The following is a 26,346-nucleotide window of genomic DNA, read 5'->3' on the forward strand; positions in this document are numbered from 1 at the left end:
GCTTTGTTTAACTACCTATGTGGGCATCCTATGATGACCATCTACCTCAGTATAGTTTTAGAGTGAGCGTTAGCAGCATGTTAAAAATATAAGCAATTAACATTTTGAAACCCTTGTTATACTGTGGTCCATATTTTAACTTGCAAGATTTTTTAATTCTAAAAATTAGAAATCAGATCTGTTTTTTTAAGATATTTAACCTTTCCATTCCTTTAAAACATTTTTAAGTTCTTTAAAGCCATAACGCTAATTGTAATTCCTTAAGAAACATCTATTTAGTAAATGTTGAGTTTTATTAAGAAGTCCTGAAGGTGAATGGACACAGGAACCTTCAAATCAATGCAAAATGTTATTTCTGTTTTGAATAAATGACTAGGTTTTATTTCCTTAGTTCCTTTTCTCATTGATAACTTTAAAAAATACATATATCCCACATTGAATTCCAGTATACCAAGGGTTGCAATGATTTTGGTTTGTATGAAAGTTCAAGATTTCTTATAGTTTAGGTGCCAGATGGGCACTGGGTGTTTTGTTTTTATTGCCAGATTTTCTTGTTCATTCTTGCTATATTTTCTAGAATATCTCTAAATAATAAATTCTTCTCTCTGTTATTTGTGTGTGTGATTTTTGTAGTGGAGAAGGCAAATGCAAAACTCTTCCAGATGACTGAAAAACTGTGGGTCCTCTGCAGCTACAGGGGATTCTAGACATTAACTAAAGGCCAGCAAGCACTCAAGTCCCCCAAGTGTTTTCCTGGTGTAACCATTTGTTAACTACATTTTCTCTCTTTTTACATTTTAGGCTGTTAAAGTAATTTGACAGAAATAATGAGCAGGGTTTTTGGATCTAAAAAAGCCACTGTGACAAGACAGCACTATTTAATTCCATTTTGTAAAATTTTCTAAGCCATATTTTATAATTTCTTTGTTCCCAATGTACTGCTACTTTATTTTCTTTTTGGTAACTATAAATTTTGACAGAGAAATAAGTGAAATAGAAAATTACTGGATTTTAATTAAGTTAATAATTACTGGACTTTAAGTTAATTTACAGCATTAAGTTAATGCCGACGAGGTTTTTAATGCTTTCCCTTTCCTTAATGTATTGGTCAGTGGAAGCAGAATCTTGTTAATTTTAGATGCTATCTCAGATCTTTGAGTATCAGTGTGAACATTTACACCATACCTTGTACAAGTTGTGAAATGTCTAATCCTTAAAACTTAGAAAAATTGCCTTTGTGGTTGTCTAAAGAAATTAAGTTGCATTATAGGTTGGTTGAAGGCATGCTGTATAATAATACATCTGTGTCTGATATTAAAGTGTGTGAACCCAATTTTAAGGTTTTTAAAAAATATATATATATATATGCTGATAAACATTTAATTAGTGTGTTTTGATTAAGCAATGCCTTTTATATCAGTGTGCCTCTTGTAGGATAAGACTTATCACCATGAGAAAATTTGCAGAATTCAAATTTAGGATAAGTAAAATACAGATAGTTTTTGGAACAAGGGTCAAATAATGTGAGTAATATGCTAAACATTAGCCTTTAAATGTAAAGAATTCTTATTGGCAAAGTATATCATAGTACCCAAGCCCTGAACATAATACAGTATATCATATAATTGGCATTCATAAATATTTTTAGACTGTGGTAATTTTTCTGGATCTGTTTTGAAAGTGAAATATTTAGAAGTGTATGTAGAATTACCAAAATATTTAGTTCTGGAATTTATTTTTGGTGTATTTAATTAATGGTATGGTATGCTGTATTAATGTTATCTCCACTAAATAACTGATGTACTTAATCCCTTTGTCACCATTCACCCTAGTTTTAGCTCTTACACTTTGGTGTTGGTTCTCCGTCATGTTTTAGAACAATAGACACAAAGTCTACGGTAAGGAATAAATAGTCTTAATTGGTAAAACTGAGATAGCTGGATTTGGAAGGAACTCTTTAATAGTAATGGATTTGGGGGTTATTTAGGTTCCTTGGTTAATGTTTGTTTCTTTTGTCTGTTTCTTTTTCTTTCATTTCTACACATTCATGCAGTATTTCATGGTTCTATCAAAGCAGCAGTAAAAAAAATACTCTTGACGCATGAAAATTAACTGGTGAGGGGCCTCATTGCTATTTTTAAATTGTAGTTTTATTTTTAAATAGTCTTTTTTTAATCAGAGGATCAGATGCATGACTTTTTTTTGTAATGGATGCAGATCTTCTATCAGGTGTCTCACGATAAATTCAAGAGGATTTTAGTTTGCCAGAAATGTTGCATATGCACTAATTTGAGTAAGATGTTGATATTTAATATTATCCTCTTGAGACATAATTTTGCATGCAAGATTATCCCATAATCTTTGTAGGTTTGTTAATATTGATGCATTAATGCCCTATATCTAAATGATCTTCTCCCTCCCCCTCCCTCCATAACTCTTGGTATCTAAATTGATGACAGCTCTGACACAAGCAAGATAACAGTGCTGTGTAGTATACATTTGTTTATATTATCGGCACTTCTCAGTATAGGTGGAAGGAACCATTACCTTTATTTAACAGTGGTTTTTCTTTTTTGTTGTTGTGTTTTACAGTTCTTTTCCCTGGTTCAGCCTGAACTATATACCAGGCCCTGCTGAAAATACCACCCAACAGTTTTCTTCTGCAGCTTATCCAGTTTCTCTTAAGTGCCCTGTACATATTGTATGTTTTATGATGAGATGCAGTTTCTTAATATGTATTACAGAAATACTACTGGTATTTGCAAATATGTAGTTTAATTGTATTATTGAACTCTCATTTTGGGGGCTTGGGCACATTAACAGATTAATCCATCTGTATAGGGCTTTTGCTGTTGGATAGAATTTAAATTGTCTACATAAATATTTGTCTTAGGACCCTTAGATTTTTATCTGAATACACAGATTAGGCTTTAAAAACAGACATACATGTTGTTGTTGGCTTTAGGAGTTCGGCTAAGTTAGCTTTTGAACTCACACTGTATAGCAGCATTTTTTGGTATGGTTATTTTAGCATGGCACATGTTGGAACATAAAGCATTTTACTATACAGGTAAGGAATGTGCCATGTTGTTTTACCTATTCTCTCTCTCTCTCTCTCTATCTCTCTCACTATCACACACACATCCAGTGTGTATTCAGAGACCTTCAGAAACATTCATTTTCATGAGTCAGCAAAAGCCCTACACTTGATTCCAACAGAATATTTCCTTTACATACTTTCTTCTCTTAATTTTTACAAAATTTGTATGGTAGGTGTAAAAGAAAATCTTAGTAACTGTACCATATTATTAACCCCTAAATCAAACTTTTTTTGTCTTGTGTATCTTGATTTTTCTGTGTGCTTTATAGTGAAGCAGCCGACACGAGTCGTTGTTCATAAAACAGCTTTTGAAAGTTGAGAGCACACCCCTGGAGAACCGACTGTGCTTGCTTACGTTTGGTTCATGACTTAAAAATCGAGTACAGGTGATGAAATCTTGGCAGTGTTAACAAAAAAGTAGTGTGTATTGTGCTATTTTTTTTTTACTCTAGAAACTTAACCATTTGTAGAGAAAAAAGGAAACAAATTTTCACACATTGAAGTTTCTTTCTGACATAAAATTAATGATAAATAATCTAGAAATCAAGCTTTATGTTTTAGCGAACATAAGTACTTTCAACAAACTCAGGTGGTGTATCAGGGAGACATTTTCTGGGTGTTTTTGTGTGTTTTCTGTCTTGCAAAAGGGTGTGTTCTAATGCAAGGATGTTTTCCTGCAGGAGTTATTCCTGATGAGACTAAGGCTTTGTCTCTGTTGGCACCAGCTAATGCAGTGGCAGGTCTTCTGCCTGGTGGTGGACTCCTGCCTACTCCTAACCCACTTACCCAGGTACTAGTTCTATTGATAGCTTAAAGGATAGAAAGGAGCACCGAATTGTGGATAAAGCTGAACATATATGAGTTTTTAAAGCATTGTTGCAGTTCACAGAATGATGTGTCACGTGTAAAATATTGTAAAAGGCTATGTTGCAATAATAAATACTAAATAGAATCTCTTAGAAATTTTCATTTTAAGAACATTCTGAAAATCACAAATATCTGTTGTATTGGTTTTGCCACCAACTCTCAAAGTAACCCAGTAATATGAAAAAATCTCATGGAGCATAAGACTTCTGTTGAACATGCTGTTTAAAAGGCTTGGACCGGGAAATAAAATAAAGGTGAAATTCAGTTTTTTTTTTTCTTTGCCAGTGCATTTTGATCTTTTGCTCTTACCTTGGGTTTTTAATTAAGTAGGTGGCATGAAATAAAAATGAATTCATGGGTGGGTTTGATAATGGGGAAGGTAAAATACTCAAGTTGGAGAAAATTTTACTGGGTAATGTTTCTAGCCCTGATAATGCTATAAAAAGTTTATTTCAGAGCCAAAAGTTTCTTTAAATACCATGTATTACAGCCATTCAGAAAGATTGTAGCTGGTCAGTGTTGTGACAGATAAAGCAAATGAAGGAGCCTCAACTAGAACTTTATAATAACATTCTTTTCATTAAATCATTTTGCCTGAGTAGTTTAGTGAACTGTTAAATGAACTGCATGGTACCACAGAAAGACTGAGATCATGATTCCCAGCTTTTTGAGTATGACTTTGGTTGTCACTTATAAAATGCAGATCTGGGAATTTTGTAGATATCTTTGATGTGTAAAATTGTGTAATAACTGACATACCTTATATAATAGAATTTTTTTAGTTTTTTTATTTTTTTTAATTTTTATTGTTATTCAATTACAGTTTGTATGCCTTTTCTTCCCTATAATAGTGTTAATATAGTAGTTTATACTCAACAAATAGTTAACTGCAGAAGTTTGGGACCTTAATATTTATTAAAAATTGAAACTAGGAGAACTTTTACTATAGTGCTTACAGAGAAGGTCAAACCGCCCTCAGGGCTATGGTTTGTATCTTAAATTATTACTATTTTTTTAAAGATTTTATTTATTTTTAGAGAGGGAGAGAAACATCAATGTGCAAGAAAAACAGATTGGCTGCCTCTCCCACTCCCCCAACTGGGGACCTGGCCCACGACCCAGACATGTGCCCTGACTGGGAATTGAATTAGCAACCTTTCAGTTCACAGGCCAGAGCTCAATCCGCTGAGCCACACTAGCCAGGGCTTTGTCTTAAATTACTGATTAATCGGAATTATATCAGACAGGAGACAGAACCACATAGTAATTTGAGCAGGGAAAGTTTAGTATAAGAAATTAGTAACTAGTAACAGAAACCTAACTAGGTGTTGGTTCCTAGTTAGGAATACATTATTCACAGATATAGGAAGCAACCATTCTAGGGCTGAAGAAGAAAGAACACAAGGGAAAAAACCCATTTAGGTGAGGGGGTTTCCACCCTCCCACCCCACCCCCCAATAAGATTCAGACCTCCTTTGAAACTGGTGGATACTAGAGAAGTTTTCCAGGGTACCACAGAACTTGTTAGGAAGCTACACAAGAAGATGGCTCTGAAACTTATGCAGAGGTGAAGGCTACTGGGTATCCCACGTGGCTTATAGTAACAGTCAGAAAGGGGACATAGGAACTAGGAAGAGAAACCCCTTTCACAGTGTCACTTCAGTTCCCCAATTAAAATTGACATAAGAATATATTGAAAATTTTTATAATTTTCATCTAAATTCTGATTGTAGGGATAAATGTGCTATAATTACAGGTGGGAAATGAGGCCAGAGGTAGGCAAACTACAGCTTTTGGGCCAGACCCCCATTTTTGTTTATTAGAATACAACTATTCCCTTTGTTTATGTGTGACAGGGGACCCAATGAAAATGGAATTATCTTCTGGAGGGCGGGCTCCTTGTATGTAGTACGGGATTCCCCCACTACTAGGTTAGTGTTCCAGGGCCCCATGTATATCAGTGTACAAGTTGGCATTGTTGTAAGAGGCTGTATTCAGCTCTGGTGATTTTTTTTTTTTTGAGACTCTTCGCCTTTACCCATTTCATGATTTACAGGTGTACCTCCCTTACTGTTCTGAATGTTCAGCAGGTTTTAACCAAATGACGCCCAGGTCCCACCCACTCTCCCTATTCCACCTGTCTTGCCCCAAACGATGACTTTTTTGTTTACCTGGATGAAGTCCTCAAAGGGAAACGTTTTGCCAAAGTGCAAAAGGTGAAACAAAAAACGGCAAAAACACTGAAAGACATCAAAATCCATGAGTTCAAAAACACTTTTGAGCAGTGGATAAATCTCTCTGTAGTTGTATTACATCAAGTGGAGAGTACTTTGAAGGTGACCAAAGTTTAAACATATAAGAATAAATTCACAATTTTTTATAAGTAAATTCTGGGGTTTTTTGAGCTCCCTTCCTCCACCCCCTGTGTTATGTGTGCCTGTTTTCAACCTACAGTGGTATAGTCAAGTAGTTATAACAGCAGTCACATAGCCTACAAACTTAAACTAATTATTTGCCCTTGAGAAGGAATAATAAGTTGACAACCCCCCTCCACACACACAATACAAAGAACAAATGAAATTTTAAATAAATACAATTTGAAATTTCACAGATTGGCGCTGTTCCATTGGCTGCCTTGGGAGCTCCTACTCTTGATCCTGCCCTTGCTGCACTTGGGCTTCCTGGAGCAAACTTGAATTCACAGGTATAATTTAATACCCTTCAACTTTGAGCTCATTCTTACAATTAAAAAATTTATTTTATTAATGTGCATTTCAAGAGCAGGATAGAAATGATTGCTGTGGGGTAGTGTTAATTTTTTTCTTATATACTCTTGTTAAGAAGAGATTTAATTTTATGAGGTGTTTGTTTTTCTATCATTTACTCACTTGGAAATTTTGTTTTTTCTTGTAATTTGGCAAACTTTTTTCAGGCATCCTTACATTGTAAAAATTTTTGAGTTATTGGCTGAGCACTTTGAATTTTGTTTTTCATGTTTCTTTAAAGTAGTGTTACTTTCCCTCAAAAAGTCTAAAAATAAGGAGGAGGTAATTGTTCTGTAAAATTGAGATTGTTCATTCTTATAATCTTCATATTTAACTTGCTAAAGTACCAGTACTATAGCCAGTAATGTTTATGTGGCTACTAGAAAACTTAATATGACACTTGGTTGGCATTGTATTTCTATTGTCATTGATTTGCCTCAAATGCTACTTTTTGTAGGTCTGCCAAGTTGTCTCAGGACATTTCAGCATCCTAAAAAAATAAAAATAGCCATCATTATTGCTTTATGTATTCTCACTGTTGTTACATTTTTGTTTTTTCAGTCTCTTGCAGCAGATCAGTTGCTGAAGCTTATGAGTACTGTTGATCCCAAGTAAGGATTTTTTCTTTGTTTCCATTGATGATGTGGATGTAGTATGTGTCTAGAGAACAGTTATTTTTTGATAGCTATAAAGATAGTTATGTCAAGCGCACAATACATAATTCATTTCTCTAGGAATAAGGAGCAAAAATCCTTGTTTCTGAGATGGTAAGTCCATCTATAAAGGGTTTTATTTATTGTCTTTCAAAATAATTATAAATATACTGAAATAATGGGAAAATAGCTAAGAATTATCTTTAGTTGACTTATTGAAAATATTATTATATATATTGAATACCTATTATAAGCTTGTACCTTTATAGCATTTATACTCTAATCAGGAAGGGAGACATTAATATAGTGAAGCATGTGGATCCAACTAGAGGAAGTACAGAGGTGCTATGGAAACATTATAAGGACAAGAACTTAGTTTGAAGATCAGAGAAGCTAAGTCTTAGGGCATGATTTAGGAATAAGGAGACGGGAGAGAGGGAAACAGCCTAGAGCCAAGGAGTGACAAAGGTCATAATAATGGCCAGCATCTTCAGGTGCTTTGAAAAGTTCTCTACATGCTGTAACTGTTATATTTCCTACTTGGTGGACATATAACAAAGTCATAGTTGTTTTAATTGGTAATTTCTTGGTATTTTAAATTTGAACTGAATGCTTTTTCTCCTTGGTGAAAGTCACTGTCAATAAGTGAGAGAGTATAGGAAGAAGGAGGACAGAATCATTTTACTGTAGTAGTTAGTGGATTTTTTTCTTAAAAATTACTAGATAAAATCCAATTATGTGCCTATCACCCAGTTTATAAAATAAATATCATTAATAAAGTTGAAATTCCCTGTGTACCCATTTTTATTTATACTTCCCACTTTCTCCACAAATAACTATTGACTTAAATTTGGTGTCTAATTTTTTAATCAAATTTACAGTATAAACCCTTAAAGGTGCATTGTTAGCCTCTTCAATCAGGAATCTCGTGTGCTTTGGCCTTTGCCTATTTCAGAAATCTTGAGTCTTTAAAATATAGGAGCCATTAAATGTTCACAAGGGTACTATATGGTATGTTTCACCAAAAAAATTGGATGCTCCCCTTTTTGCAAGGAATATCTTACTAAAATGTTATGTGAAGCACTTATATACTTATTTGAAATGCTGTTGTGCATTTTAAAATATTCCTGGTCTCAATTCTTGCTTCTATTTCAGGTTAAATCATGTAGCTGCTGGTCTTGTTTCACCAAGTCTGAAATCAGATACTTCTAGTAAAGAAATAGAGGAAGCCATGAAGAGAGTACGAGAAGCACAGTCCCTAATTTCTGCTGCCATAGAACCAGGTAAAATATGTGCATACACTCATGTAGAATCTTAAACTATGTAACTGGGCAGAAATGATTATTGCACCCGGGCCAGGTGGCTCAGTTGTTTGGGGTGTTGTCCTGTGCACCAAAAAGATGGCGGGTTCAATTCCCGGTCAGAGCACCCAGTCCCCAATCATGGCCTGTACAGAAGGCAGCCAGTTGAATATTGGATAAATTAGTAACAAGTGCTTTATGTGCGTTATGTCATTTAATTAATAAAATACTAATTAGCTGAAAGTCACACGTCAAACACTAGGAGCTTTTAGATACACTGCTGGATCTCTGACTCCAAAGCTAGAGCAGCATGCTGCAACTGTTTTCATTGAGAACTTATAACTGGAATGACTTAAAGTGGTTTTTCTTATGATTTTTTTCTCCAGGACTTTCTGTTAATTATTAATAACAACATTAACTATAACTTGGATTCTATTAATGAAATGGTCTGAGAGTAAAAGAGGAACTAATTCTCACTTTGATGATTGTCCGTAAACCCAGTGTTTTTATTTATCTTGTTAAATCCTAAGTTAATTTCTAGATTTACCTCCTACACTTACACAGTTGAAACTTGGTGAGGAAGAAGAGAGATTAAGAAAGCAAGCTTCCTGAAATCCAATTCTTTCACAGAGGTATACTGAGAACAGTGAATGAATGACTTCCTGAATGCCAGGCCCAAATATTGAGCGTGTTTATCAACCACTTTGATATAAATACACATGAATTTATTTATTTAGTTAGTGAAGGAGCGTAGAGCTAAGTTGTAAAGAAAGAAGGAACATTTTGGTAAACCAAGAATTTAAAATGTATATTTATCATTAAATATTTATTTTACAGTTAAAAGTTGGTTGGGGAGCTGTTATTAATACATAAACATATGAAAAATTAAAATATTAATCTTGGTGAAATGTAGTTATATTGGGAAAGTAAACCTAGCAGTGGAAAAGGAATTCCTTGTTTCTAAACCTGAAGAACAAAGGGTGAGAAAGATAACCTTTTTCTTTTCTATTTTTTTTATAGCTATACATATTTTTTTATTTGATTTATTTTTTTAATACATTCTATTGATTATGCTGTTAGAGTTGTCCCATTTTTTTCTCTCCTTTATTCCCCTCCTCCCTGTAACCCTCCCGCCCACCATCATTCCCCCACCTTAGTTCATGTCCATGGGTCGTACATATAAGTTCTTTGGCTTCCGCATTTCCCATTCTATTCCTAACCTGCCCCTGTCTGTTTTCTACTACCATTTATGCTGCTTATTCCCTGTGCCTTTCCCCCATTACCCCCTTAGCCACAGATAACCCTCCATGTGATCTCCATTTCTGTGATTCTGTTCCTGTTACAGTTGTTGGCTTTTGTTTTTGTTTTTTTAGGTTCTGATGTCAATGGTCATTTTACTGTTCATAGTTTTTGATCTTCTTTCTCTTAGATAAGTCCCTTTCACTTTTCATATAGCAAGGGCTTGGAGATAATGAACTCCTTTAACTTGACCTTATCTGGGAAGCATTTTTATCTGCCCTTCCATTCAAAATGATAGCTTTGCTGGACAGAGACACCTTAGATGTAGGTCCTTGCCTTTCATGACTTCGAATACTTCTTTCCAGCCCCTTCTTGCTTGTAAGGTTTCTGATGAGAAATCGGCTGAGAGTCTTAAGGGAACTCCTTTGTAAGGCAACTGTCTCCTTTTCTCTTGCTGCTTTTAAGAGTCTCTCCTTATCTTTAATCTTGGGTAATGTAATTATGATGTGCCTTGGTTTTTTTTCCTCCTTGGATCCAACTTCTTTGGGACTCTCTGAGCTTCCTGGACTTCCTGGAAGTCTGTTTCCTTTGCCAGATTAGGGAAGTTCTCCTTCATTATTCAGATAAGTTTTCAATTTCTTGTTCCTTGTCTTCTCCTTTTGGCACCCCTATGATTTGGGTGTTAGAACACTTAAAGTTGTCCTGGAGGTTCCTGAGCCTCGCCTCATTTTTTTGTGGTTAGATGTTTGTTTCTTCCTTCTGCTCCAAATCGTTGATTTGAATCCTGGTTTCCTTCCCTTCACTATTGGTTCCCTGTACATTTTCCTTTATTTCACTTTGGGTAGCGTTCATTTATTCCTTCATTTTGCGACTGAGCTCAGTCAGTTCTGTGAGCATCCTGATTACCAGTGTTTTGAACCATGCATCTGTTAGCTTGGCTGTCTCTTCGTTGCTTAGTTGTATTTTTTCTGGAGCTTTGATCTGTTCTTTCATTTGGGCCATATTTTTTTGTCTTGGTGCACCTGTTAGGTAGTGAGGGGCAGAGCCTTAGGTATGAGCCAGGGTGGGGCAACCCATGTAGCTGCATTGTGGTGGTGTATGTGGGGGAGGGGTCCAAGAGAGAGAACAGTGCTGCTTGCTCAGCTCTCAGCCAGCTTTCAGTTACTTCCTCTGCTACCCACAAGCAAATTGGGCTCTTGCGCTGATACCCGGGTGGGTGGGTTTTTATACATTCTAGGAGGCTGGGAGTTTCTCCTGCTGCTGCCTCAAACCCCACAGGTGTTTTCAGTCATTGTTTTTTGAGGCTTTATTTCCCCATACTGGAACCCTGGGTTGTGCGGTCTGTCTCACTCCATTTGTTCCTCCTGGTTTATCTACACGCAGGTGTGGGACCTCCTGCTCCGCCATTTGCTACCTCACCTGCCCCAGTCCTCCAGCCGTTGCCTTGCCCCACGCCCCACGTGTCCTCTGCACTCCTCTCCACTCCCGCAGCCCATCTCCACCCCTCCTACCTGTCTGGATGAATGTTTCTTCTTTAACTCCTTGGTTGCCAGACTTCCATACAGTTCAGTTTTCTGGCATTTCAGGTTATCTTGTTATTGTTTTTAAATTTGTTGTCCTTTTGGTTGTACAAGGAGGCAAACTATAGCCGGCAAGATAACATTTTTCATAGATTATTTTATGGACAACACTTGACAGCCTCCCAAGTCTAAAACTGAAATCATCAGTTTGACTAGGTGAAAATCAGAACTCTAATTTGGATCTTCAAAACCCTGGATAAGTTGTATCACTTCAGTAAATTTCAACATTTTGATTGTAAAACGATCACTTGTAATGTTTAAGGATTATATGTAACACTGAAAATTAAGATAAATTCTTAGATAAAGTCCTGAGTGGGATTAATCTATTTGGTAATTTTTAAATCTGGGATTTTTTCTTTTAAATCCAGATAAAAAAGAAGAAAAACGAAGGCACTCAAGATCGAGATCACGCTCTAGGAGGAGGAGGACTCCCTCATCTTCTAGGCACAGGTTAGATTGATTGCTTTTGGTATTCAGTTGTGCCTTAGACAAAGGTCATTTCTACATGTCACATCCTTCTTAATTTGTTGCCTCAGTTCATCTAGCAGCTCCTGGTTAAAGTGTTTGTTAGTAACAAGTGCTGCTAGCAAAGTGTTTGAGTAAGTGTTCTCACATATATAGTGGAAAAAGGGTATGGGCTAAAATACATGATTGATACTTTAAACCCCAGAATATGCAGGCCTAAGAGGAAGGCTCTGGGACTTAAGCACTAACCTAAGTTAGTGCTGTGGGAAGAACTGCACTTGAAACTTTTGAATTCTAGTTTGGATTTTTCACTGGACTCTCCTAAGATTTAAGTTGGAAGGTCATCATGTGGCCTGCGTATTACCCCTCTAACACATGAATATTTATTTGCACATCACACAAGTTACTGTTCTTTTGAGATTGTGTTTTGTATTATTGGATATACTGATAGTATAATGTTGTTATCCTGCCTAGAGTAAAACTAAATAAGTTTATTTTCTTTTCCACATGACATCCTGTATAAATTTGTAAGGTTCCCTAGACTAGTGGCTCTCAGTCTTGCTGGTATTAGGACCTTTATACTTAATAGAAAGTTTGAGAACCCCAAATATAGCTGTTTATGTAGACCATGTTAAAATTTAAAACTATCATTTAAAAATAATGACAGTAAACTCATTCATATTCACACAGCTTTGAAACTAAACTTTTAAAGAAAATTAGAAGAGTGGCTTTGTTTTAGTTTTTTGCAAATTTCTTTGATGTTTACCATTTAGACAGAAGATTTTACATTCAAGTTACTACAGTATATTTTGGTTATTATATAGAGAAAATCTGGCTTCTCACGAACATAGTTAGAAAAGACAAGTTATTTTACAGTCTTTTCAGGTAAATTGCAACCAGTGTTCTTTGGTTAACAACAAAACTTGACAAGTGATAGTTTCTTAAAAGATAGTTGCAATGGGGAATTTGAAACCATAAAGGAACCTCTCATACAGTGTTACATGAAGATCTATTGATCTTCCTTAACACTGAATGGCTCTTTTTTCCAAGCATGCTTTTGCAAAATTGTGCATTGGTGGTTTGCAAGATAATCAACTCATTGCTTTATGCAAGTTTTCGAATGTTGACACACTTTTGCTATAACAACAAAAATGACATTTAGTGCTACCACCACCAATCTCATCAGAAAATGGGGTCAGTTCACAATAGTGGGTTCAAGTTTTCCAAAATTTTCTCTGTGAAAACTCAAGATTTTTATCATTGGCAACAAATTGAATTTTTCCCTTGAAATGATAGTATTCATTCATTTTTCAAGAAAATGGCTGCCAAATACCCAAGACTGAACAACCATAGTTTAACAGTGCTTTCAAGTAAAGGTGATGTTTCATGGACAAGACAGCTTAAGCTCAAAATTTGGTCTAAAAGTGCCTCCTTTGATATAACCATTGAAGTTAGTGAGTATCAGAAATGATCTATCCGTACTTCCCCTTTTAATTGTATAGGATATTGCTCAAGGGACTAGATTTAATATGAACTACTCAACAGTAAATAAAACTGCTTTAATAGGACTCGTGACTAGATTTAATAAAATTTATACTTGTTAATGCTTCATCAAAGACATCTCTTGTGGAAATGATGTTTTTGTTTTTTCTTTTACCTCAAGTGCTCACTTCAAATCGCAGTGAAGAATACAGTGTCTACTAAGGCAGTTCAGTTGCCACTAACTTAGTTTGTGATAAGGAGTTGCCAGGACTTTTACACCACCATTGCTATTGTACCATTAGTGCAAATGTCAACACAGTGAAAAAAGGCAAATATATCTGTTATTTTGAAAGTAATTTTGACTTCATGGACCCCATGATATTATCAAGTCTGTTCTTGGCCATTGTCTTCATCTAGGCAGCTGCTATAGTAGAAATTCTGTAGACTGGGTGGCTTATAAACAACAGAGATTATCACAGTTCTGGAGGCTGAGAAGTCCAAGATCAAGGTATCGGCAAATTTGGTGTCTGGTGAGGACCTAATTTGTAGTGGGCCATCTTTTTGCTGTGTCCTCAAGGGATAATGAGCAAGGGATGTCTAAGATCTCTTTCAAAAGGACATTACTTCTACTCATGAAGGCTGCACCCTCTTTACCTAGTCACCTCCCAAAGATCCTACCTTAAAATAGCACTTTGGGATTAGGTGTTGTATATGAATTTTTGGAGGGACATTCATTCCATAGCAAAATATTAACAGTGGTTGGCCTATCTGGCATATCTATTTTATTTTGTGTTACCTACCTACCTTCAGCTTATCTTAAAGATGTCTTTCATAAACCCAAGACAGGATCATGTCACAACTCTTAAACCTTGAGAAGTTCCCTATTGGTCTCATAAGGTGTTAAATAAAACCTTGGAATGGCATTCAGGGTTTTTTTACTATTCAGTCTAGCTTTTCTTTTCACACCTGTCATTTACTACCCAGAAACAGTTAACCAGTTAACCCCACAGTACTGCTTGCCTGAACATAACCTCTTCTTTATGCTCTCAAGTTTTTGCTCATGATGTTCCTTTCTGCCTAATGCTTTTTCATATCTTTACATAATACTTTCTCATATCCACCTGAGGAACTCCTTTTTCTTTTTTCAAAATACTAACTTTTGTGAAGTGTTGGATACTACTTAGAATTCTAATCTTCTAGGTCATTGCTCTCATAGCTTAGTTTTTGGGTTTTTGCTAGTGCTTTTTCTTCTTTTTGTTTTGTTTTTTTAATCCTCACCTGAGGATATATATATTGGTTTTGGAGAGAGAGGGAGACAGACATCGATCAGTTGCTTGTTGTATCCACCCCGACTAGGGATCAAACCCGCAACCTTTTGATTATAGGACAGTGTTCCAAAAACTGAGCCACCCAGCTAGGGCTCCTCTCATAGTTTAGTTTTAACACTTGGAGAACCTGTCTATATTAAGGCCAGAGTGATAATAGACTTTAAAATTCCACTTAAATTACAACTATTTTGTGATGTAAGTGCTATTATTTTTCTGTGCTGAAGTAGTAATAGGCTCAAAGAGGTTAAATTAAGAATGTGCTCAGTTGGTAGCTGGCTTGGCTTATTAATTAGATCTTTTCTACTTACAAAATATCTGTCCCCTTACACCTTGAAAAAGTAAAGGCAAAAAGTTTAGACTATATTTGGAATTTCTCATAGAAAGAGGTTGGATGGTCAGTAGAAGTTAAAGTTTAAGCAAAGGATTGCAGTTTATTTTTAGTCTTAAAATAGAAGAGAATAAAATATACAAAGGAGGATTAGTGACAACCTCAAAGGGTTAATTGTGCTTCTGGAAGAGATAAAAAGTATTTGGAAGAGAAAGAAAAGTATGGAGTTGGGGGTAAGAGTGGAGGAAAGAAGGTACAGAGAGAAACATTTCTGTTACATAACAGGAAAGAAATGATCATACAGAGACAGGAGAAGTTCGAGTAAGAGGCAGTTTGTACTAAATTACATAATCTGTATAAAGCCTACATTGCTCTTAAGCTGTAAATTAAAGAAGTAGGATGTATTTCAGAGAAAACAGTTAAAAATTGTAGAAGGCAACAAACACTAAGTGGTTTCCATTTATAAGATGGAAATAATGGTACCTCCCTTACAGGCTTACGAGTATAAAATGAGTTAGTAGTTGAAAAGCATGTAGTAGACATATGTATAATAAATATTTGGTAATTGATAGATTTAACCTGCAATAGTGAGGAATCAAATAAAAACATTCTGAAATGCTACATAATGTGGAAGGTTTTTTTTTAAGTTCAGTGTTGTAGTTTCATTGGGCATAGGATTAGTTTGACAGGTTGAACAAAAAATAGTAGTAAAAATGCTTATTGTATGGACTAAAGAATGGCAACAACTGGAAGGAAATTATCCTCACTTCTTGATGGTTAGCCCATATATCTGATGAGTCTTATCTGATGCTCTATGAAATAGTCACAAGCATAACTAGTCTTTTTACATGTATGTATATATATTGGCTTTCTTTTATTAGGCGATCAAGAAGCAGATCAAGAAGGAGATCACATTCTAAGTCAAGAAGTAGGCGACGATCCAAAAGTCCAAGACGGAGAAGATCTCATTCCAGAGAGAGAGGTAGAAGGTCAAGGAGCACATCAAAAGCCAGGTACACAGACTGTTAATACTGGGTGAGAAGACAAATTTTAGAGTCCCCAAGACCCCAAATATTGTGCTACTTAATGACAAGAGGTGGTAATGGGAGATAGGGCTAGACTGGGGAAGAAACTTTATAAAGTTTGATGAGGCTAACAGGATGCATTTCACATCCCTATTTGAATTATTACATTAAATTTATATTATTATAGTAAGTCACATTTATATTCTTGTTTCCTTTGTAATTAAGGTTGCTACTTAATAGCTGAAGACCTAGTTAAGATTTCTTTGTAGTAGGACAACTAAGAATTCCTACTGCTTTCCTTTATTTCCTCTTTCCACTCCACCACCACTAAGGATTGGTTTAGTGCTACCAGCCATTCCTCATGGGATGCCAAAGAGTATCACAACCATGCTGTAATTCATCTTTATACATGTCATCATAAGCACTTAAAAATATTTATTAAGATTTGTTATATGCCAGAGACTGAATCATACTTAGTCTTTTATCCCATGATTTGGGACCAGTAGAGAGTTAAAGTGAGGATTTATTAAAAAACAAATACCTCCACCCTAACATATTATTTCAATTTTTAACATGCATTCAAAAATCAATCTTTTTCATTTAGGCAAAAACCTTTTAAATTTGTATGCCTAGCCTTGAGTAACAAAAACCAAACGAGTCTTTTCCTTTGAACCGCTTTAAAGTGGCAAGGGAACTCTGTCACTGGAAAAGTGCCTAGTTGCTTTTTTCTTGCATATAGTTGCTGCATATAGTTTCACAACAGTCCTGTACCTCTTCCTAAAATTTTTGCCTTATATTTGTAGAAGCAGTTCTTTAAACTACGTCACCCATTTATGTATTTAATTATGTAGTAAAGAACAGCAGGGGCCAATAATATTTATTCTTGGTTCACATTATTCAACTAGAACCATAAATTCTGGGATAGCTTGCTGCGTGTTCATTGTGTAGCAGGATTTTTAGTCATTTTTGACAGAGTGGGTCATCTCTTAATTCAGTCAGTCAAACAAACTTCCTTAGTAAAGCATCTGTCATATAAAGAGGAATTAGTCATTACTTTCCTCAACAACCCTTATACTAGTAAAAAAGATGAATGTACATAGGAAGCAATTGTTAGTGATGTTGAAAGAGGCTCAGTTGAGAAGTGTGACTCATGAGTATGAACTTGGGTTAGATTTGATTGGACCCAGTGAGTGGGGCGTGGTTTCAGGTAGAGAATGTTGTTAGACTTAGCTTGAATTATTGAAATAACAAGTGTTTTGGTGTAAGAAGACCAGGAAATGAGGTTAAAAGAAAATGGAGGCAAATAAACAGAAAGATTTATTGTTCTCATTTAGGAATTTGCACCTGATCCAGAGGGCATAGAGCCATGGTAGTTTAGGAAACAGAAATTAGTTGAGAGAAAGGACTATTGAAGAGCCTAGAGATAATTATTAAAACTGTGGGTGTTTATGCCAGACAACCAAAAAACTCTTCAGTACCCTTTATCATTTTCTCATCAGTCTACTTTTGCTCTATTGGAGAAAAGTTTTATGTAGAATACCAGGAAAATAGGACTTTTCAAAAAAGATTTTTACCTCAAATAATGCCCCTTGAATTAGATTTCTATATAGTATTTACTAGAATAACATTCATACTTTAAGAATGGAATTAGGTCTCAACGGTATCTTTGTTTTTATTTGTAGCACTGTAGAAATTTATATTAGCTGAAATTTCTAATGCATTCATAAATTTTGTTCATTGATTAGAGACAAAAAGAAAGAAGACAAAGAAAAGAAACGTTCCAAAACACCACCAAAAAGTTACAGCACAGCCAGACGGTCCAGGAGTGCAAGCAGGTAAGACATTATGAATTCTTGGCATTTTTTTTAAAACTTTGTTTGCAAGGATATCAATACACTGTGAACATTAAATGTTTTGTAGTATCTACAGGAGTGGGCAAAAGTTGGTTTACAGCTGTGAGTGAGCAAAACACAGTTTATTCTTGTATTATTATTTACTAATTGTTATATCATTTTCCATATGAACAAGTGTAAACTTACTTTTGCCCATCCCTGTACATACTTTATTATTAACAATTTTTAGAGGCAGTTTGTGAAGAATAACCTAAAAAGTTCATCTTGTTACTTAATATTTATGATGTAGCGTATATTTGAAATAACATGGAATTCAACAGAGGTCAGTTTTTATGTTTGCTGTATGCATTTCACACCTGATTTGAATTATTACGTTAAATTTATTATAGTGAGTCATGTTTAAAATGTCAACATGTTAATACTCAAGAACTCCCCCCCCCCCATGTAGTGGTTCATGGATAAAACAGTGGAAAACAGTTATAATTTGTATCATTCTTAAACTTGTATTCTGTCTTTAACCTGCCATAGTGTGAAAATTTAGTGTTGCACACTTTACTCCACAGGAATACATTTTTCACATTTAACATTGGAATTTATATGAAATTAGTGAGAGCTGGCCATACTTAATTTCATTGCCTTCCAACCTTGTTTACATATTTTGCTGCAGTGTTTGTTTTCTTACCTTGTTTATTAAATGCTAAGAGATTTACTTTATGTACAAAAATTAATTCAAAATGATGAGTAACCTAAATGTAAAACGTGAAACTAAAACTCAGAAGAAAGCACTGAAGTAAATCTTGACTCTCTTGATTTGGCAGTGATTTATCTAGATATGGCAACAAAAAGTAAAAATTTTGGAGGTCATAAGAATTAAAAACTTTTGCGTTTCAAAGAATACTATCAAGAAAATAAAGACAACCCAGATTGCTAGAAAATAGCAATTATATATCTGAAAAGGGACTTGTATCTAGAATATGTAAAGTGTTGTTATTTACAACTCAATCATAGAAAGACAACCCAATTTAAAAATTGACAGTTCCAAAGAACCTATGCAAGTGTCTGATAAACATGAAAAGATGTACATTAGTCATCAGGGAAACGTAAGTCAAAACCACTTCTTGCCCTGGCTGGTGTGTCTCAGTGGATTGAGTGCTGGCCTGCGAACCAAAGGTTCGCCAATTCTGTTCCCAGTCAGGAGCACTCAAGAGACAGCCACACATTGATGTTTTTCTCCCTCTCTTTTTCCCTCCCTTCCCCTCTCTCTAAAAATAAATAAAATCTTTTAAAAAAAAACACTTCATACCTACTAGGATGGTTAGAATAAAAAAGGCAGACGATAACTTGTGTGGGTGAGGACGTGGAGAACCTGAGACTATATGTTGCTGGTGTGAATGTAAAATGGTGCAACGACTTTGGAAAACAGTTTGGCACTTTGTAAAAAGTTAAATGCAGTTTTTTGACACAGCAGTTTCACTTCTAGGGATATATCCAAGAGAAAAGAAAACATTTCACACAAAACCCTGTTCATTGATAGCGTTATTCCTGATAACCAAAAAGTCAACCCAAATGTTCATTAACATGGGTAAACAAAATGTTACATCTATACAATGCAGTATTGAGCAATAAAAAAGAAGAAAGTGCTAATGGATGTTAAAATATGGATGAACCTTAAAACTGGCCAGATGGCAGAAGTCAGTCACAAAGAACCATAAATTATATGATTGCATTTATACGAAATATCGTATACGTAAGTTTACGTAAGTTTATAAAGACAGAATACGTAAGTTTATAAAGACAGAAAGTAGATCAATGGTTGGGGTGTGATAGCCAAAGGGTATGGGCTTTCTTTTCACAGTGAGGAATATTTTCGTAAAAGGTAAATACAATCATCCCTCAGGTAGGTGGGGGCAGGGCATTGGCTCCAGTACCCCCTGTGGATATCAAAATCCGAGGAAGCTTAAGACCCTTATATTAAATGGTATAGAATAATGCATATAGTTAGCCCTGTGCATCTGTGACTGCAAAATCTGCAGATATGGAGGACTAACTGTGTAAAAAAGAAAATGAAACCTGATATAAGTACTCGAGAAAATTCCAAGCTAAGTCTGGAGGATGGGTGGCAAAAGGGCATGAAAGATTGGATGTGCTTGCTGTGCAACATGTATGTTTCTTAGCTTAAAAACTGAATGATTTCTTTCTTCCTATTGCATCATTTAATGTACTTATTCATAAGCACCTTGCCCTGCATAATTATTGGATCACCTAAAATTGTGGCATGTTCTGTGAGATTTTATTGAATACCTTACTATGTGTTTGCAGTTGTGCTTCTCTATCAAGGGAAACAAATATAAAACATCTCTTCCATCTAGGAAATTCAGGTGTCTGTTCATTACACAAAACAGTTACAAAAAGTATCAGGTATACAGTCCTGACAAACTTAATAAATATTTGATGAATGAAGTTGTGTGTAATGTTTCCAGGACCTGAGGCGGGGTGGGGAGGGTGGTGCCACACAGTGCTGAAAAGGTTTAAAGGGAGGGGCCTCCTATAAAAACTAGACGAATGGAAGTATGCGGTTTTATTTTTATTTTGCTTGTACCTAAGTTGTATAATGACCATCTTGCAAGTTCTAATAACATTTGAAAATAGCGATAGAAGCAGATTTCCTTTTTTTAATGACACGCTTTAAAGAAAGGGAAATGGCTGTATATCCTAAACACTGATTGCTCAAAACAGGGTTGAGGGGACATGGTTTGCTGGAGTAGATGGAATCAGTTTGATTTCTGTATCACCATTAACTCTGATTCTCTGAATTTTACCTACTGATTTAGAAGGGGTGTTTGTGTTTGTTTGTTTGCTTGCTTGGATTTTATTAGCACCTGCCATATATATATATATGTATTACAAGTTTTGATACTGTATCTCTCTTGGACACTGATGAGTGAATCAAAAACTGATTTCTTAAATCACTTACACAGGTTTTCTCTCTTAAAATAGAACTTTGGTTAATCAGTCATTCCTCAAGTTTAACATTTCTCATGTCATGATGATGTAATGTTTTTTATTATATTTTATTCATTATGCTTTTACAGTTGTCCCAGTTTTTCCCCTTTGGCCCCCTGCCACCCAGCATCCCACTCCCTCAGGTAATCCCCATACCATTCATTTTCATGTCCAAGGGTCATGTATACAAATTCTTTGGCTACTCCATTTCCTGAACTGTACTTTACATCCCCATGGCAATTCTGTAACTACCTATTTGTACTTCTTCATCCCCTCACCTCTTCATTCCCACACACCCCTCCCATCTGGCAACCATCAAAAAATGCTCTTTTTATCTATGATTCCATGTCTGTTCCTCTTTACTTAGTTTCTTTTTTGGATTCAATTATTGATAATAGATATGTATTTATTGCCATTTTATTGTTCATAGTTTGGATTTTTTTCTTAAGTAAATCCCTTTAACATTTCATACAATAATGGTTTGGTGATGATGGGCCCCTTTAGTTTCTTCTTCTCTGGGAAGCTTTTAATCTGCCTTTCGATTCTAAATGATAACATTTTGCTGAGTAGAACAATCTTGGCTATAGGTCCCTGCTTGTCATAACTTTGAATATTTCTTGCCAATCCCTTCTAGCCTGCAAAGTTTCTTTTAAGAAATCATCTGACAGTCTCATGGGAGCTCCTCTGTAGGTAATTAACTGCTTTTCTCTTGCTGCATTTAAATTCTCTCTTCATCTTTAACCTTTTAATTATGATGTGTCTCAGAGTGGGCCTCTTTGCCTCCATCTTGTTTGGGACTCTCTGTGCTTCATGGACTTGCATGTCTATTTCCTTCACCAAATTAGAGAAGTTTCCTTTCATTATTTTTTCAAATAGATTTCCCATTTCTTGCTCTTTTTTTTCTTCTGGCACCCCTATGATAAGAATTTTGGAATGCTTGTAGTTATTTCAGAGGCTGCTTACACTGGGGTCTTTTTGTTTGGGGTTTTTCTTTTTTGTGGGGTTTTGTTTTATTTGGGGTTTTGGGGGGGAGTTTTTCTTTTTGGCTTCTTTTTTCTTCTTGTTCTGATTGGTTGTTTTTTGGTTCCTTATGTTCCAAATCATTGATTTGATTCTTAGCTTCATCCACTCTACTGTTGTTTTCCTGTAAATTGTTCTTTATTTAAATGAGTGTGTCTTTTGTTTCCAACTGGACCTCTTTTATATTGTTGTCCTCACTAAATTCCTTGAGCATCCTTATAAAGTATCTTTTTGAACTTTTTTTTTTAATCTCATCTTTCATTTGGGCCATGTTTCTTTGTCTCCTCATTTTGGCAACCTCCTTGTGTTTATTTCTATCTATTAGGTAGAGGTGCTTTGACTCCCTGTCTTGGTGGCATGGCCTAATGTAGTAGGTTTCCTGCGGGGTCCAGTGGCATAGCCTCCCCTAACACCTAGGCTGGTACTTGAGGTGAGACCTTCATGATGGCTGAGTACACCCTCCTCTTGTAGTTGAGCCTTGATTGCTGTTGGCAGGACAATGGGAGGGATTGACCCAGGCCACTCAGCTGTTAAGGACTGGCTGTTAGCACTGACCACCAACCTCTGCTGTCTGTGGAGCTTTCCTGGGTGGTGCAGGCCAAGGTGAGCCCCGACCTGTGTTCTGCCCGGGGCCACCCTGCCTGAGCTATAAAGCACATTGAGATGGCTGCTACTTATACTGGGCTTGGAGATTCACAGGCAAAGTCAAGTTGTGAATCTAGGCTGGCTGTGCTAGCCCTGCCTGGTGCACTTAGCAAGAGGTGTAGGGGTTGGGGCTCGCTGAGGCTGTCTGTTGCTGTTGATTGTATGAAAAGATTTAGGCAGTTGTGAAGCACAAGCCAAGACAAGTCAGTGGTAACAGTTTGGGTGGACCTATAAGTTGAGTGGGAGGGAGTTTCCTGGGATCTCCAGGGAGGGGCAAACAGTGTTAGCCAGGTTGATGGAGTCTCAGATATGGCACGTGCCTGCTGGTTCTGTGGGAAGAGGGCTCAGAAAAGAGACCATGGCCTCTGCCCACCTTTCTGTCTGAGAGAACACTGTCCCTCAGCTAACGCCTGGATGCCAGACACTTCAGTTCCTCCCTGTGTGCCACTTCCAGTTGCTACCCTGGTGTTGGGGCTTAGAGGGAATGAGTAAGGAGGGGGCCTCTTTGCATCCATCTCATTGGGGACTCTCTCTGCTTCCTGGACAGAGTAAGGGTGTATTTGGATTCTTTAAGAGGAACTGCCTCGGACTCTAGAAGTTTCTTTCACCAACTCAATCCCTGCTGGTCTTTGCGGCCAGAAGTTACTGACAGAGACTTATCTTCCTGGCACTGGAACTCTGGGCCATGGAGGCTGGTATGAGCTGGGACTCCTCACTCCTAAGACATCCCTCCCAAACTTTTATCCACCACATGTGGCTGTGGGACCAGCCTGTTCCACATCCCCACCCCTCCTACCAGTCTGGGTGGATGTGGTTTCTTTCGTTTCATAGTTGTCAGACTTCCATTCAACTTGATATCTGACGGTTTTGAGTGATGGTTCTGTAATTTAGTTGTAATTTTGATGTTGATCATACAGTGTCTTTAAGAAGAACTGCTGGAAATTTGGGGTCTTGAGGGCATTAAAGGAAAGGCACTTAACTTCGTGTGATAAGGAATTATGGGTTATTATTATTAATTTCATTCTTTGGCTCAAAACAGTTTTTGAAAACGGGCATTTCATTATCAGAACCCTGTTGTCAGAGATTCTAATGGAGCTCCATCATAGACCCATCTGCTGTGATGTGTCTGCATTTTAAAGTCTAGCTTGTACGTTTGTGGTTGTAGAGAGAGACGACGGCGAAGAAGCCGGAGTGGCACAAGGTCTCCTAAGAAGCCTAGGTCTCCGAAAAGAAAATTGTCTCGCTCACCCTCCCCGAGGAGGTAAGAATGTTAATGGTTTAGATCTGTTCTATTTTTCAGATATTTTCTTTTGAGAAAAGTGCTTATGAATGTGTTTTTATTTTCCTTTCATGACTTGAGACTGACTGACAATAAACACTGCTGAGGATTAGGCATTTTAGACCTCTTAGCAAATTAATCTTGCTGTTCATGGCTTGTATCCAGTGTTTTGAAAATGTGTCTTTGCCCTCCTCTTATTTTTTAATTGATTGATTTTAATTAAGGAAAGGAACAAGGAGAGAGAAACATTGATTTCTGTTGTTGTTCCACTTAATTATGCATTTATTGGTTAATTCTTGTATGTGCCCTGACCCGGGATCAAATCCACAACCTTGGCATATTGGGACAGTGCTCTATGCAACCGAGCTCCCCAGCCAGGGCTTTGCTGTCTTCTTTATACCATGTGAACTTGGTGAAGCTCAGCATCTAAACAAGTTTAACTTAATGCTATGCTTACAGATGAAAAAACTTCAAGTGTATCCTTTAAAGCATCTTTTTTTTTTTTGAGAACATTTTACTGTTATCCTAGGCATAAAAAGGAGAAGAAGAAAGATAAAGACAAAGAAAGAGGCAGAGATGAAAGAGAACGATCAACAAGCAAGAAGAAGAAAAGTAAAGAAAAGGAAAAGGATCGGGAAAGAAAATCCGAGAGTGATAAAGATGTAAAAGTATGTCTACAAACTAATTTATTTTTATGTTTTGGGCGGTACCAGTACTTTAAGAAGTGGTTTTTCTGTGAAGACATTTACTTTTATTATTCTCCTTGGCAAAGCAGGTTACACGGGATTATGATGAAGAGGAACAGGGGTATGACAGTGAGAAAGACAAGAAAGAGGAGAAGAAACCAGCAGAACCAGGTTCCCCTAAAACAAAAGAATGTGCTGTGGAAAGGGGGACTGGTGACACACTGAGAGAATCCAAAGTGAATGGGGACGATCATCATGAAGAAGACATGGATATGAGTGACTGAATGTTGCCTCCTTGGGAGTCCAGCTGTACACATGCATCAGTGTCATTCCTTTGTGATTTATTAATGCTGTATTTGTTCATCTCAGACCTTAGGTGTATACAGCTCTGAGCTATAAATGGTTATAAAGCTCCTGATGTTGATACTATTTACATCCAAAAGCTTTTAGAAAATGATACATGGGTAACCAATTCTTGACATGGTGATATCTGATTGAGTAACCAAGCAGTTTTACTATTCTGGTGCCGCTTCATAACAGGTGAAAAGCTGCATGCATCTACAGCAGGCATGGATTGTTTTAGTTGTATGATCTCCTCTGAGTAAGTTCACTTATAGTATTTCTAGAATTTGATTCATTGCCGTAATAGAGCCATGTAGGGAATGCACTGATTGCATGTTAATTGTGGCAGGAATATCCTAAATGTCATTAAAATCCTCCAACATGATGGATCTACTTATGGTCTTGTTTGTTGACATGACAAATTAACATCCTATAGTTACATCTGGAAATAAGCATTTGAATAGATAATCCTTTAAGCCTTGTGGCTGAATTTTTGTGGCTTTTGTTTAACTTTGAAAGGTTACATATGCACTAACCTTTTTTGATGGCTGCTTAGGCTTTAATTACAGAAACAAGATTTCAAAAGAAACTGTCTTTGGCAGTGAGTAAATAGCATATTTTGAAGTAGAGTTGTATACTTTTTCATAAGGTGTTTGGGAATTTTTTTTTTCCTGAAATAATTTATTCTACACCTACATCAGTGAAAGCTATCCAGAGTCCATCTGTAAAGGAAAATTATCTCTTGTCCTGATTTTCAATTTTCCACTTTTATTAATTTGTTTTAAAGTGTTGGAGAGAAAAGGGGTAGTGCATTTTAAATTGACCTTCATATGCTTTTAAAATGTACTTGATAATGTACTTTTTGAGCTCAAGTTGTATAAAACCAATAAATTTGTGTTAGTGTTACTGCAGTAGTAATCTTATGCCCACAGTGATTCCATGTTAAATGCAAAGTAGTATGGCGACTGTTTTCTTAGTTACAGGAGTTTCAAGCTTCACTTTTGTGCAGTAAAAACAAGAGTAGGCTACAGTCTGTGCCATGTTGATGTACAGTTTCTGAAATTGTTTTACAAGACTTTGATAATAAAACCCTTAAACTTATGTTCATTTTCCTGTAAAACTGTATTTGTATTTATTTACAAGTTGTTGAATGTATGACATTTACCTCAGTTCATTTTACAAATTCTTTCCCCTTTCAATCTACATATTTACATATGATAAAAGCCATCACTGTAGTGATTAGTTGCCATCAAAATTGTCAAAGTGGATTTAATCTCTATCTAAAACAGTCTATTAGTGTACAGTCCTCGTGTTTTGGGTGTGGGGATTGGGTTCAGTAAAGCAAAGAACTTTAGGATAAACAAATGATCCCACCTACATCTGGT

At 36.2% G+C, this 26,346-nt stretch overlaps 1 protein-coding gene across 12 annotated transcripts in view; it reads left to right on the top strand.

Moving 5' to 3' along the window:
* The window catches only part of SRSF11 (serine and arginine rich splicing factor 11), a 46,478-nt gene extending 20,416 nt beyond the window's left edge, over positions 1–26,062 (top strand). For 2 of the 12 annotated variants that reach the window (XM_024565615.3, XM_024565604.3), the window contains exons 4-13: positions 3,781–3,890; positions 6,579–6,671; positions 7,294–7,343; positions 8,541–8,668; positions 11,874–11,955; positions 15,990–16,121; positions 17,879–17,968; positions 23,799–23,915; positions 24,442–24,601; positions 24,706–26,062. In XM_024565615.3, coding sequence (XP_024421383.1) covers positions 3,781–3,890; positions 6,579–6,671; positions 7,294–7,343; positions 8,541–8,668; positions 11,874–11,955; positions 15,990–16,121; positions 17,879–17,968; positions 23,799–23,915; positions 24,442–24,601; positions 24,706–24,903 — 1,160 coding nt within the window. In that variant the 3' untranslated portion in view covers positions 24,904–26,062. Of the gene's footprint in view, positions 3,487–3,780; positions 3,891–6,578; positions 6,672–7,293; positions 7,344–8,540; positions 8,669–11,873; positions 11,956–15,989; positions 16,122–17,878; positions 17,969–23,798; positions 23,916–24,441; positions 24,602–24,705 lie in introns of all 12 variants that reach the window. The other 10 variants (XM_024565609.3, XM_024565608.3, XM_024565606.3 and 7 more) reach the window with 7 other exon arrangements.
* Positions 26,063–26,346: the final 284 nt, after the last annotated feature.

Source organism: Desmodus rotundus, chromosome 3 (genome assembly GCF_022682495.2).
Source record: "Desmodus rotundus isolate HL8 chromosome 3, HLdesRot8A.1, whole genome shotgun sequence".
Lineage (NCBI taxonomy): Eukaryota > Metazoa > Chordata > Mammalia > Chiroptera > Phyllostomidae > Desmodus > Desmodus rotundus.